Source organism: Penicillium arizonense (genome assembly GCF_001773325.1).
Source record: "Penicillium arizonense strain CBS 141311 chromosome Unknown PENARI_contig006, whole genome shotgun sequence".
Lineage (NCBI taxonomy): Eukaryota > Fungi > Ascomycota > Eurotiomycetes > Eurotiales > Aspergillaceae > Penicillium > Penicillium arizonense.
In genome coordinates, this window is record NW_019173283.1 from 1,328,578 (window position 1) to 1,340,690 (window position 12,113).

The 12,113-nt window shown below is 51.8% G+C and overlaps 4 protein-coding genes across 4 annotated transcripts; all 4 read right to left on the bottom strand.

The window, feature by feature from the left end:
• Nucleotides 1–42: 42 nt before the first annotated feature.
• Nucleotides 43–1,059, bottom strand: PENARI_c006G06063 (glycoside hydrolase family 43 protein; the record flags this gene model as incomplete). The annotated part of the gene is made up of 1 exon (XM_022630375.1): nucleotides 43–1,059. One exon carries the CDS (start codon nucleotides 1,057–1,059, stop codon nucleotides 43–45), a length of 1,017 nt encoding a protein of 338 aa, XP_022489870.1.
• Nucleotides 1,060–1,402: 343 nt separating this feature from the next.
• Nucleotides 1,403–2,041, bottom strand: PENARI_c006G06547 (uncharacterized protein; the record flags this gene model as incomplete). The annotated part of the gene is made up of 1 exon (XM_022630401.1): nucleotides 1,403–2,041. One exon carries the CDS (start codon nucleotides 2,039–2,041, stop codon nucleotides 1,403–1,405), a length of 639 nt encoding a protein of 212 aa, XP_022489763.1.
• A 431-nt stretch (nucleotides 2,042–2,472) lies between these two features.
• Nucleotides 2,473–4,717, bottom strand: PENARI_c006G01098 (oligopeptidase family protein; the record flags this gene model as incomplete). The annotated part of the gene is made up of 2 exons (XM_022630141.1): nucleotides 2,473–4,597; nucleotides 4,686–4,717. The coding sequence occupies 2 exons, from the start codon at nucleotides 4,715–4,717 to the stop codon at nucleotides 2,473–2,475; spliced, it is 2,157 nt and encodes a 718-aa protein (XP_022489628.1).
• A 354-nt stretch (nucleotides 4,718–5,071) lies between these two features.
• Nucleotides 5,072–11,737, bottom strand: PENARI_c006G11763 (ATP-dependent RNA helicase BRR2; the record flags this gene model as incomplete). The annotated part of the gene is made up of 2 exons (XM_022630647.1): nucleotides 5,072–5,600; nucleotides 5,655–11,737. 2 exons carry the CDS (start codon nucleotides 11,735–11,737, stop codon nucleotides 5,072–5,074), a joined length of 6,612 nt encoding a protein of 2,203 aa, XP_022489493.1.
• Nucleotides 11,738–12,113: the final 376 nt, after the last annotated feature.

Genomic DNA, 12,113 nt, shown 5'->3' on the forward strand with positions numbered 1-12,113 from the left:
CTAACATTCCTCAATTCCAATTCCCACGCTCTACTATAATAATCACTGCGCAAGATGAATGTCCCCCTCCTCATCGTAGACAATCTCCCTAACCTTAACAGACCTCAAATGATCAACTCCCTCAGACAACTCACAATCATGATAAAACAAATACCACTTCCCCTGAAACTCAACAATAGAATGATGCGTCGTCCAACCAAGCACGGGATCAAGAATCTTCCCCCGATACGTAAAAGGCCCCCAAGGCGACTTCCCAGTCGCATAAACCAGGAAATGCGTATCACCCGTCGAATACGAGAAATAGTACGTCCCATTATAGCGATGCATCCACGCAGCCTCAAAGAAGCGCCGTTCATGATCATCAGCAAGAATAGGCATTCCCGTCTCGGGAGCCAGAATCTGTAGTTCACGCACCGGCGTCGCAAGACTCAACATATCATCTGATAACTGCGCAACGCGCGGACAGAGAGCGAGAACACCTTCACCAGATGGTTCTTGTGGACCTGATTTCGAAGCATCGAAGACGAGCTTCTTCTCCCCACACACAGAGTCATTTCCATTTCCCTCTTCTTCAACCCAGCATTGTAACTGTCCACCCCAAATCCCACCGATATACAAATACGCTTCACCGCCAGCTTCCTCATCGACAAAAACAGCCGGGTCGATACTATAACTCCCCTCAAGGAAATTACTCTGCGGCACGAAAGGTCCTTCAGGTTTATCAGATACAGCCACACCAATCCTGAAAATGCCTTCGTGGTCCCGAGCCGGGAAGAAGAGATAGAATTTCCCGTTCTTGGCTGCTGCGTCGGGCGCCCAGAGCTGTTTCGAGACCCAGGGAATGTCTTTGTCGCGGAGCACGACGCCGTGGTCTGTTACTGGGCCGTTGATTTCGGACATTGAGAGGACGTGGTAGTCGGCCATGTCGTATTGGTCGCCATTGTCGTTGAAGGCGATGTCTGTTTCGCGGTCGTGGGAGGGGTAGATGTAGAGTTTGTTGTTGAAGACGTGGGCTGAGGGGTCTGCCGTGTAGATGTGTGAGACGAGTGGTTTGGACATTTTTATGTCGTTGGTGTAGTGTAGTCTGATGTGGTGGTGGGATTGTATAGTTAGGGCTGGATCTGGGTAGTAAAGATATAATGAAATATTAATTACCCCGGAGGACAACACTAGATACAGACTATATAGCCTCAGATATAGCCTCAAATATAGTAAATATAGGCTACAACTCATCTATCCCGCTAATCATCTTTAACCGCCGGCTAAAAGAAACAAAGCGGCGCATGCTCCGTCTTGGCCAGGGTGATAGTCTTGGATATTCAACATTCGATATGCAATAACTTGTGCAATTCCTAGAAATACAAATCTATTTACAATACACCCCAGGATGTACAAATAACCCTCACTTCAAATTCCAAAGATGACCCTGACTCTCATACTCCCTCTCAAGCCCTTCCTGCCACTCCCTCTCCATCCGATCAAGCATCTCCCTTTCCGACTCCTCCATCTCCATCGCCACGTCCCCAGAGTCCCCATTCCCATTCCCATTCCCATCCCCAACTATCGCAACCTCATCAGCATCCATCTCATCCAACTCCTCAAACCCCTCCCGAACAGGCGACTCACAACCCCGTAGTCCAATAAATCTCCCAAACCTCCTCCTTCTCGTCTCAAGATCAACGTCCCTCTCCCCGGGTGTACCCAGCCAAGGTCTAATAGGAACAGGATAATCACCGGAGTGAGGGAGAGGAGGCCAGACCTGGTGGAAGTGGCGGGCGAGGTTGTCGACTTGCTCCATTGTGAGGAGGTTGTAGGCTAGGAGGGTCGTGGGGAAGTCTGGGTGGGTTTTGTCGGTTGTTACTGAGACTAAGGGTTTGAGGCGCTGTTGGAGGTGGTGGATTAGGGGGTGGAAGTTTGGGTGGACTTGGTTTGATTGGGGTTGGGGGGTTGTTGTTGAGAGGAGGTCTGCGATGTTTTGGGGGAGGAAGTTTGTTGGTGAGGATGGGGAGATGGGGCTTGTTGTTGAGTTGCGTCGTTCCATTGTTTGTTTGAGGATTTGGATGTTGGCGCTGGATGTGGTGTGATGTGTATGTAGTTCAGATGGATGTGACCTAATCTCAAGTTGACAACGTTGGTGATGCTAATTCTTGTACAGTATATAGATGAGTCTGAAGGAAAGAGAATCTACTCGAGGGGAACAGCGCTTATATACGTGAAAGACAGAAGAGAAGCATGCGATTGTCCGAACAAACAGAGATGCTTAACAATAAGATGAAACGCTTTGAAACAATTTCTCTTTGAGTGACAAAGACATCGTTCTCTTGAATCCCAATAGAACCGACTTTCAATCAGAGCTCCGTTTGGCGCTGTGCTTTGTTGCTAAGAAAAGAATAATCCCATCCATGTCCCTATAGCATCTATTATATACGCTTCATGCCCAATAATAATAAATAACGTTAAAGAAGTGTCTTATCAGATAGACATATTGGCCACCCCGAGTGAAAGATCCGGCTCCTCTGACAAGGCGGGAAGACCCACGTACTTGTTGATCCAGTTCAACACGGTCCGGTGCCAGAGGAGCGAGTTCTCGGGATTCAGAACCCAGTGGTTCTCATCGGGGAATGTCAGGAATGCGCTCTCGACGCCACGCATTTGGAGTACGTTAAACGCAGCCAGACCCTCGGCAATGGTCAGGCGGTAATCGAGCTCGTTGTGGATGATCAAATGAGGCGTCTGCCAGTTTTCAGTGAAGCGCGACGGATCCCACTTCGCCCAGTTCTCGGGGACCTTCCAGATGGGACCCTTCAGGTCATGTAGAGGGAAGTATTGCTCCTCGCTGGCTAGTTGGGATGTCATGCTGAACACACCGTCGTGGGTTACGAGCGCCTTGAATTTGCGGCCTAGTGGGTGACCCTGGATCCAGTTCATCATGTAGCCACCATACGAGGCACCTAGAGCGACTGCGCGAGAGGTGTCGACGTAATCAAGATGCTGTTCGATGTGCTCGAAGCCCTTCACTAGATCCTCGTAGGGTCGACCACCCCACTGGCCTTTAATGCCATCAGTGAAGGGCTGACCGTATCCTGTGCTGCCAGTCGGATTGGGTGTGATCACGACGTAACCCTGTTCTGCGAAAACAGCGGGATTCCAGCGGGTGCTCCACTGGTCGTTCCAAGCGCCTTGGGGTCCACCGTGAATCAGATAGGCGAGCGGATATTTCTCCCCGGGTTTAAAGTTGGAGGGCTTTACAACAAATGCGTGAACGGGGTGGTCTTCAGCTCCTCTGAACCAGATTTCATCGACCTGAGCTGGACTCAGACCAAATGCAGCACCACCTCGGCCGTTTGATGACACCACTTGGATATCGTCTGGGCAGGCTGGATCAATGATCGTCCACAGGCTGTTATCAACCAAGCTGCTGCTAGACAAAAACAGCTTGGAAGAGTTGGCAGCTGCGGGAACAGCGTCATTCACGAATCCAGAGCGGGTCAGCCTCTTCAGTGAGTCTGGCTTGACCTTTTGCGCATTGTCCAAAGGAAGCTGGTAAAGGACACCGCGGCCGATCTCCTCGGCAACAAGGATCAACGACTTGTCATCCTGGGAGAACGACAAGGCCGAAGGACTAAGATTCCAAAGGCCTTCGCCATTGGCCGACTCGAAGATCTCAATCATGTTTCCGTCCCACGGGTTAGGGACATACAGAATCCGATTCTTATCAGACTCGTAGCCATCCTCACGCATAGCCAGAAGCGCAATGGAGCTACCATCGGAGTTAAGGACGGGGGACGACATCGCTCCCTGAAGACCGGTGACTTTGCAGATCTTCGCATCAGGCACGCTCATGCTAGTCCACGAGAACATGGGAGCATAATAGCATGAGCAAGAGGTATGAGTAGCTGGGTTGAGATCCGGATCCTTGGCAATAAACACAATTGCCGACGGGCTGATATCGAAGTCACCAGTACCACCAAACGGCGGGATAGGCGACTCAACACCCGCCAATCCAGACACCTGAATCAAGTTTGTAAGGCCCGAGACAGAGTACTTGCCAGCTTGTCTGCGGGCTGGCGACAGAGGCGCCCGCTCCAGAACACCATACCAAATGGAGTTCTTCTGGGGCTCGACATACGAATCCCAGTGTCGGACAAAGAGGGATGTGTATAGCTTGCCGGTTGTGTATGGCTTCTTCGCATCGTGGGGGTTGTATAGCGATCCATCGGGGTTGGCTTTGCCTGTCACAGCGAAGCCGACCTTGCCGGGCTCGATGAGGGTCAATTTCAGGTCTGAGACTGGACCTGGCAACGTGCCTGCGGTGTATGTGTTGTCGGCCTGACGAGCATCGCCAATGATGAAGCTCGTGTTCCCGTTCGCTTTGGACTTGAGCCAGACTAGTTGGTCGCTAGTGTCTAGCCACTGCGGGTTGCTGGCGCCGGGGTCATTGGTGATGAGGGCAGATCGACCAGAACTGATTTCAATGACGCGGATCTCATTTGTCTTGGAGTGAGACTCGAAGGAGTAGGATGTCTGGGTATAGACTGCGAGGGTGCCAGCTGCGTTGGGGACGGCTGAGGACCGTCTGGGTGCACCAAGCAGAACCCTGAAGACGTTAGCATCCTTCCAATGATCAAGCGGAGTGCATAAAAGCTGATTTAGACAACCTTCCGAAGCAGATAAAATCTACTTACTCAGGAGTGAACTTCATAGAACGAATGGCCATATCAGCTCACGGTGAGGAGATCAGACAGGTAGCTTGGAGAGCTCCCAGGGTGTCAAACTAAGTTAAATTGGAATATTGAGAGGAGCGTATTGAAGTATCCACTACACAGAAGACAAGGATGATATGATTGAGACAGAAAGATGAGTTGTGATGTGATGAGAGAGTTGGAGAAGGGGAGGTTGGGGACCTGATCATGCGGGGGTTATCGGTGAGCCCTGATCGGGTTAAGCGTCATGCCCTGCATTCCTTCGAGAACAACTACTGAAGTAAAATAGAGAATAGACAATAGACAATAGAGAACACCATTGTATCCTACCCAAAACACAACTATTATTACACGCAAGCCAAAATCATTTACTCTTCTTCTTCCTCCTCGCTTTCATCCTCATCCATACCCTCCGCCGCAGTCACATTGAACGTGGGTGCCTGATCCACGCCGACGTAGCTGTCACTCATGAGGTAGAGGGTCAACTCATGGTCTCCAGGTGTGGGAACCACATACTCCAGACGCAGCTCCAGCTTTCGACCGATCGTAACACGCTTGATGGCGAGCAGGCTCTTCGTCTTCTCGTCACCAACGACCAGCCACCAGTTCTCCATCTTCTGGCTTGGATAGAAGGGTGCGTGGACAGTGGTATCGGGTTCTTCATCCTCTTCGAGGTCGCGCTCGATCTTGACTTTGAGGTACGAGGGCTCGCCCGAAGTGATGCTGTCAGGATCTTCGACTTGGAAGTCAAGCTCAATGTTGGGGTACTTCTCGTTGGTGAAAGCTGCAGCTTGCGCCAATTGCTTGTTGTCGAGACCGAGGCGCTTAACCAGTGTAGCGTAGTCCTTGTTCTCAGATGGGTCCATGGCCTCCATGAATTCAAAGATATCATTGATCCTGCACGAAGGTAGGTTAGTAAATGTTTGTAGAGAATTGCTTGTTGATACATACTTGTATTCATTGGCCACCTTGATGACCTCCGGTGTGAAGTGAGGGATCTGCTTCAGAGGGCTGTCCCGGTCCCACATGGCCTGGACCACCATCTGTGACAACTCCATGGCGTTCATGGCGTTAAGATGGCCCTCGGATGAGAGGACATCCACACATGCACTGAGCAGGTTGAGAACCTTGCGGATAATGTCTTCCTGATCCTTGGCCAGATCAAGAGGAAGCTGCATGCGCGAGAAGTGGGCCTGAAGGAGAACAAATGCCTTAAAGTGCGGTGAGTCAAAGGAGACCTCGGCCATCTTGACGGGACAACGGTCATATACGCGGCGGAGAATGTGAGCCTCATGACGCCGCATCTGAATGGATTCGAACTCGGTCGCCGAAGTGACAATCTCCAAGATACCCTTGAGCTTGGTGCGGGCTGAAAGAGACAACAGGAAGGTCTGCATCGTAATGAAGGAGATGTTGTAGTAAGCTCCAATCATAGCGGCATTCAGAGGCGAAACGCTGTCATCTTCCTCATCCAGGTCGATAATCTTGGCTTCAGACAACTCCTTTAATGTGTTCTCCACCAGCTCTGACAGGAAGGTGCTGAGACCCTCGTGGCTGACGTCACTGAGACCGTAGAAGCTGGGATTCGCAAGAAGACGGCGATAGAAATAGGTATATGTCATCCAATCAACCGCGTCTTGTGTGGAGGAGATGGTCCTTGTGCTTGCTTCGGTCACAAAGGCATCGTGCAGGTAAACCTGCAAATGACTCTCGACCGGCAAGGCCTCGTTGAGGAACTTCTTGTAGTAGTCACGCTTGACAGCGGGCACCATAAGAACACCTCGACCAAGCTTGTCCTGGCCTGGACGAGAGGCTTTGCCAAACATCTGCAAAATTTCGCTGATGGGGTAGTCGATGTAGCGATGCTCACGGCCATCAAAGAATTGAGTGTTCATAACGATGACCAGATGAGCTGTGATGTCTAATTCCCAGCACACGTCCCTAGAGGCCAACATCACTTGAATCGCACCGATGCTGAACAGGTGCGAGACAATGCGCTTGTCAGTGGCAGTAAGGGCCTCATGGTAGTAGCCAATACCGTGAGAAAGCGACGTGGCAAGGGTCTGCTCATGGACACGGCTAAGAAGGGGGGCGAGCTCTTCAACATCGGCGTTCAGGAAGCGATCCTCGTCGTCGTCGATAGCACACGCTGAAAGAAGATCCATGGCGGTCGCACGAACCTGCTTACGGCTAGGGACGAAAACCAGAGCAGGCTTATCGGGCGAAAGCTGCAGTATCGATTGATAGGCCGGACGAGCCATGGCGAGCATAAGTGAGGGGAAGTGAGGAATGGTGAAGGACTGGAGATGAAGCTCGAGAGGCACAGGACGGGCATGCGGGCTGAAGTTGTAGATGGTGTGCTTGTTGGCACCAATCCACTCTCCAATATCCCGAGCGTTAGAGAGAGGCACACTTAGACCAACAATGCGCATCTCGTTTTCGGTCTGAAGAGCAATGTAGTGCATGCGAGAAACAACCACTTCGTACACATATCCACCGTAGCCGCCGAGCATGTGGAGCTCGTCGGGGATGAACAATTGCACTGTCTGGATGTTCTTGCGGCGCTGCCACTGGCGGGACAACACATCCCATTGAGGAGGAGTTGCAAGGACAAGATCAGCCTGCTCGAGGAGTTTCAGGTCGGCTGTGGTTTCGCCTGTCAGCTTGACAATCGTCTTGCCTCCGTCCAGAGCACTAAAGCGCTTCTGCCAATCAGCAAGTCGGAGGTCGACCAGCTCTTGGAAGGGAGCGAGGTAGACTGCACGACCGCCCTCCCTGGTGGACCAGTGCCGGAGCAGGGCCAACTCGGCGCAAACGGTCTTGCCACTTCCTACAGGAGCACCGATGAAGACATTATCATCAGTGTCGAAGACTGACTTGAAGACCTGAGATTGGATCTTGTTGAAATGCTGCCAGTTGGGATACAGAGCTTGATAGTCGTCGCGCTTCAGTGCTTTGACTGGTGCACGCTGCATATCCAGCAAAGGTGTGTGGGGAGGGAAGCGCTCAGGGAGAACAAGCTTCTGGAAGGACACGGCAATCTTGGTCTCAGAATGCATCCATCGGTCGGACACCAGAGAGATGAAGTAGTTGGGTGGCATGGGCTCGGTGACTGGGACAGTGAATTCGACAAGATGTTCATTCATTTCAGATTTGGCGAATTCACCCCGAAGCAAGAAGCGATCGTGGAACAAGATCTCTTCTCCGTCACAGTCTTCAACGATGATCCAAAAGTCTTGCGCATTGCCGTGTATATCATCATCCCAAACGAAGTTGGGCGAAATGGTCAACTCAACGCGCAGCATAGACCGGGTGATGGGCTGCACTTGAGCCTGAACCTCGAGTCGGGGGAACTTGGAAACCAAGTCACACACAACACGTCCGGCCTTGGGCATACCAAGGAGCTCACCCATGCGGGGAGGGTCCAGGTCGAAATAGCTGCCCCAAGGCACATCAATCCGTTCAGCCTTCTGCAGAACGTCTCTTGGGCAGTGCGGGAATTGACGAAGGGGGGACATAGTCGGCCACATGCGCTTCTCGGCCATCTTGCAAAGATCGAGTGCAGTCTTAGCAACAGATGACCAGCCCTTCTTCAAGCATATCTCGAAGAGGGCCCGAATGATACGTCCGGCCGACTGTGTCACGTAAACCATGTCAGCCATCAGCGCAAGCCCATCGAGCTTGAGTCGGGAGATGTAAGCCTGCAGGAGGACATTGATCTTTGCATGGGGCTCGTCAATGGTTTCCTTGACGGGGACGGGTACACGGCCCAGGAGCTTTCCAAGCTCAAGCTTCTCATCCTGGCGAACGGGGATGTACTTGAATTCGTCACTCAGAGCGAAGATGCGGAACAGCTCAATGGTCGTGATAGAGGGTTGAAGGTGTTGAGCGTAGGTCAACATCGAGTTGTGACCAATGTAGTAGTGAGAGGAGATACGTCCAAGCTCAGTCGACTGGAGACGTCCGGTCTTCTTCTCATACTTGACGAGACCGGCTTTCTCAAGAACAGCAGCAGCGGAGTGGATGAGATCCACTCGCTTTTGTTCCAGTGCGTCATCATTCTGGTAGTCGGCGCCAACACTGTATAGACCAGGCGAACGAAGCATTCGGACATAAAGGTAGGTGTATCCTAGCCATTCCACACCTTCATCACGAGTACGAACATTACCAAGCACAATCTCGGCATTCAAATTATCCGCCAGCTTGCTCATCAGCTGTGACTCGATTGGTAGTTGCTGGTTCATGAGCGAGAGATAGTATTGAATCTCGGATTGCGATGTGATAATGATACCCTCACCGAATGTATCGTACTGGGGTCTACCAGCACGTCCAAGCATCTGGAGAACGTCCTGCGGACTCAACTCAACCCAACTACCCTTCTCGGGAGAGTAGACCTGAGTTCCCTTGATGATAACGGTGTGAGCGGGAAGGTTGACACCCCAAGCGAGTGTCGCGGTACAGACGAGGACCTGGATACTTCCATCGGCGAAGAGGGCCTGAACGGAATCACGATCCGCAAGACTCAAACCGGCGTGGTGAATACCGAAGCCGTACGGCATGAGGTCCTTGAGGCCAGCATCATCAACTGAATCAGCTTCCTCGGAGAGAATGGCACGACTGGCAGCGTCACTGCGCAGGATCTGTCCAATGGTTTCATTCTCAAGGGCCTTATCCCTGATGTACTTGGCTGTTTTGGCTGTTTCCTTTCGGGAGTGCACGAAGATCAGCATTTGGTTGCGACGTTGTCCGACCTGCTCCATAACCTTGGTGTAGCAAATGTCGTTCATCGTCTTCAACTGCTTAATAGCCTTCTTTTCAGTGACACCAATGAACTCCTGCTTAAGAGGGCAAGGACGATATGTGCCATCGAAGTGGAATATGCCCTTGATAGGATCGGCTCGCAGGAAGCTTCCCACATCGCGATAGTTGGGGAGAGTAGCACTGAGACCGACAATACGCACTGGGTCTCCAGTCTGCTCGACTTTGCGAATGGTTCGGCTGACGATGCTCTCAATGACGGGACCACGATCATCGTGGAGAAGATGAATCTCATCAATGATTACCAGGCGAACAAGCTTGGTGTAGCTGGTCTCAGATGCCTTTCTGGTGATAACGTCGAACTTCTCTGGGGTGGTGACAATGATCTGGGTGTCGGCAATTTGTTGCTTGGTGAGTTGACGGTCACCTGTAAGCTCGGACACACGGATACCATAAGGCTCAAGACGCTTGCCGAGGTTTCCAACCTGTTCTTGTACCAAAGCCTTCAACGGAGAGATGTACACAATCTTGAAGTCATCGAGCATGATCTCTCCGGTTTCGGGATTGCGGTTTTTCCCGATCTCTCGAAGAATTGTAAGCATGGCGACGTTGGTCTTTCCGGAACCTGTAGGAGCACAGACAAGCATGTTGCCATCATCGTGGAACGCTGAAGGGTAGCACTTTGTCTGCACCCGGTTGAGTTCCTTGGAAGTTCCAAACCCAACACGAGCCCATTCAGGCAACTCTGTGGTAGGAATATTCTTCTCTCCAGCTTCCTTCTTGGCCTTGGGGGGTGGCACATGAATTTCTTCATAACCCTTGAAGGTACGCTTAGTTGAGCCTTGGGGAAGCTTGACATTAGGGTTGGTCATAAGGTGGTTGCCTTGATGGAAGACGAGATTCTCCAAGTTGATGGTTCTCTTGGGCTGAAGAGGGCCAGTTTGTCCACCCTCGGTGGTCTTTTGGTCTGGTGTGGGGCCTGAAGGAACATCAACATCCATCAAGTCGAGCTTCATTTTCTTATCGGGACGTTCAGCGAGGTCATCGCGAGCTTCTTTGCCGCGAATTTCGTCAAGGATGGCGCGCTGTCCGGCTTCAACCATCTCAATTTCCACGAGATTGCGAGCATCGGCGTCCTCAGCGACTCGTCTCCAGCGCGTAACCCAAACGGCTTTGTCGCGGTTGGTGACCAGCTTCGCAACCAGGTCGGGGTGGTCATAGTCGAAAAGCTCCATCAGGTCGTTTTCAACGTCGCGCAAGGATCTAGGTGTTCCATCTTCGTCCTTGGCACCGAGAATTTCGAGGGCCTCGCCGGCCTTCTCGTGTTGGATGTGCGCATCTGTGTAGAGGGCACCGATCTGGCGCTGCAACCAGTAGGCGTCAATTTCGCGGGCTGAAACGTTTAATCCGGTCTTGTCGCCATCCTTATCCGTTTTACCCAGACCTCCATCAATGACCATTTCATCGCCCTCTTCGACATCCTGAGCAGCTGAAACGTCGGCTTCTGGCTGATCTTGTTCATCCGCTTCGTCTTCGTCACTGTCTTCGTCCCGGATTTCGTCCACAGTTCCTGTGCGCTCATCATCCTCGTCTTCTTCGTCGAAGACTACGGCAACACCTTGGCGTTCATCGAGTTCGCCACCCGCTTCGTCTAGGCCACCGTCCATTTCTTCATCTTCATCCTGGGCATCGTAGTCTGTAATTTTTTTGCCCACGTTCACAAGCTCGTTGAACTCCTTCGGGTTCATGGAGGTTCCCAAAAGATCGTCGATCTCCTTCTTTTTATCGAAATCCTTCATCTCTTCATCCTTGAGAAGCTCCAAGACAGCATCGGCGGCACTTCGGACGACTTCGTGAGGGACATCGCCAAGGTGGCTTCCGGTGATTGTGAGAATAAGGTCGTAGGTGGCTCGTGTAGCGGGTGTCCTAGGTCGGTATTTCAGGCCTTCGACGAAGGCATCGGCCGCTGAAAGGATTCCTTGGCCCCGTAATTGTGACGGTTGGCCGCGTTGGCGTTTTTTCTGTTCACGTAAAAGCACATCTTCACCCTCACCGATGGCACCTCGCTCGAGGTCTGTGGGGCCTGTCTTCTTTGATTTGGGTGCATTGTCACGCGCGACTCGTCCACCCATCTCTCGGATCCCAATGCGACCCGCGAGAGACTCCGGGTCTCCAGTCGGTTCGTCATGGGTGCGACTGATAAAACGACGGTCCGCCTGGAGAACCAGGTTGGACATCGCCGAGTACTTATACTGGGAGATATTTTGGTCCGCCATCTTGGTGGTTGTGTGGCTTCAGAAAAACGACAAGAGAGAAAGAAAGGTTGCGACAAATCTGCCTTGGCGCGGAGGTCGAGATTCAGGCCGCGCCGAGACACGAAAAATGTCGGCAATTAATAGAATTTCAGATGGTCTCACAAACCTGGCTCATCCTCCTTCCGCAAGTCACGGTAGTTGTGAGAAATAATAGCCAGGGTTGATGTAGATATGTGAAGCCAAGGAGAGAAGCTCGGGAAGATTTCGTGGCGAAGGCGGAAGGAGGGGAGCTTTTGTGGTTCTGCCGCTCTAGACAATTTGGAGCGCGCAACAATGCGTCTACATGGCTTGTCTATTTCTCTGACATCAGTCAGTTTGAGACCAGCTGTAACGTCAA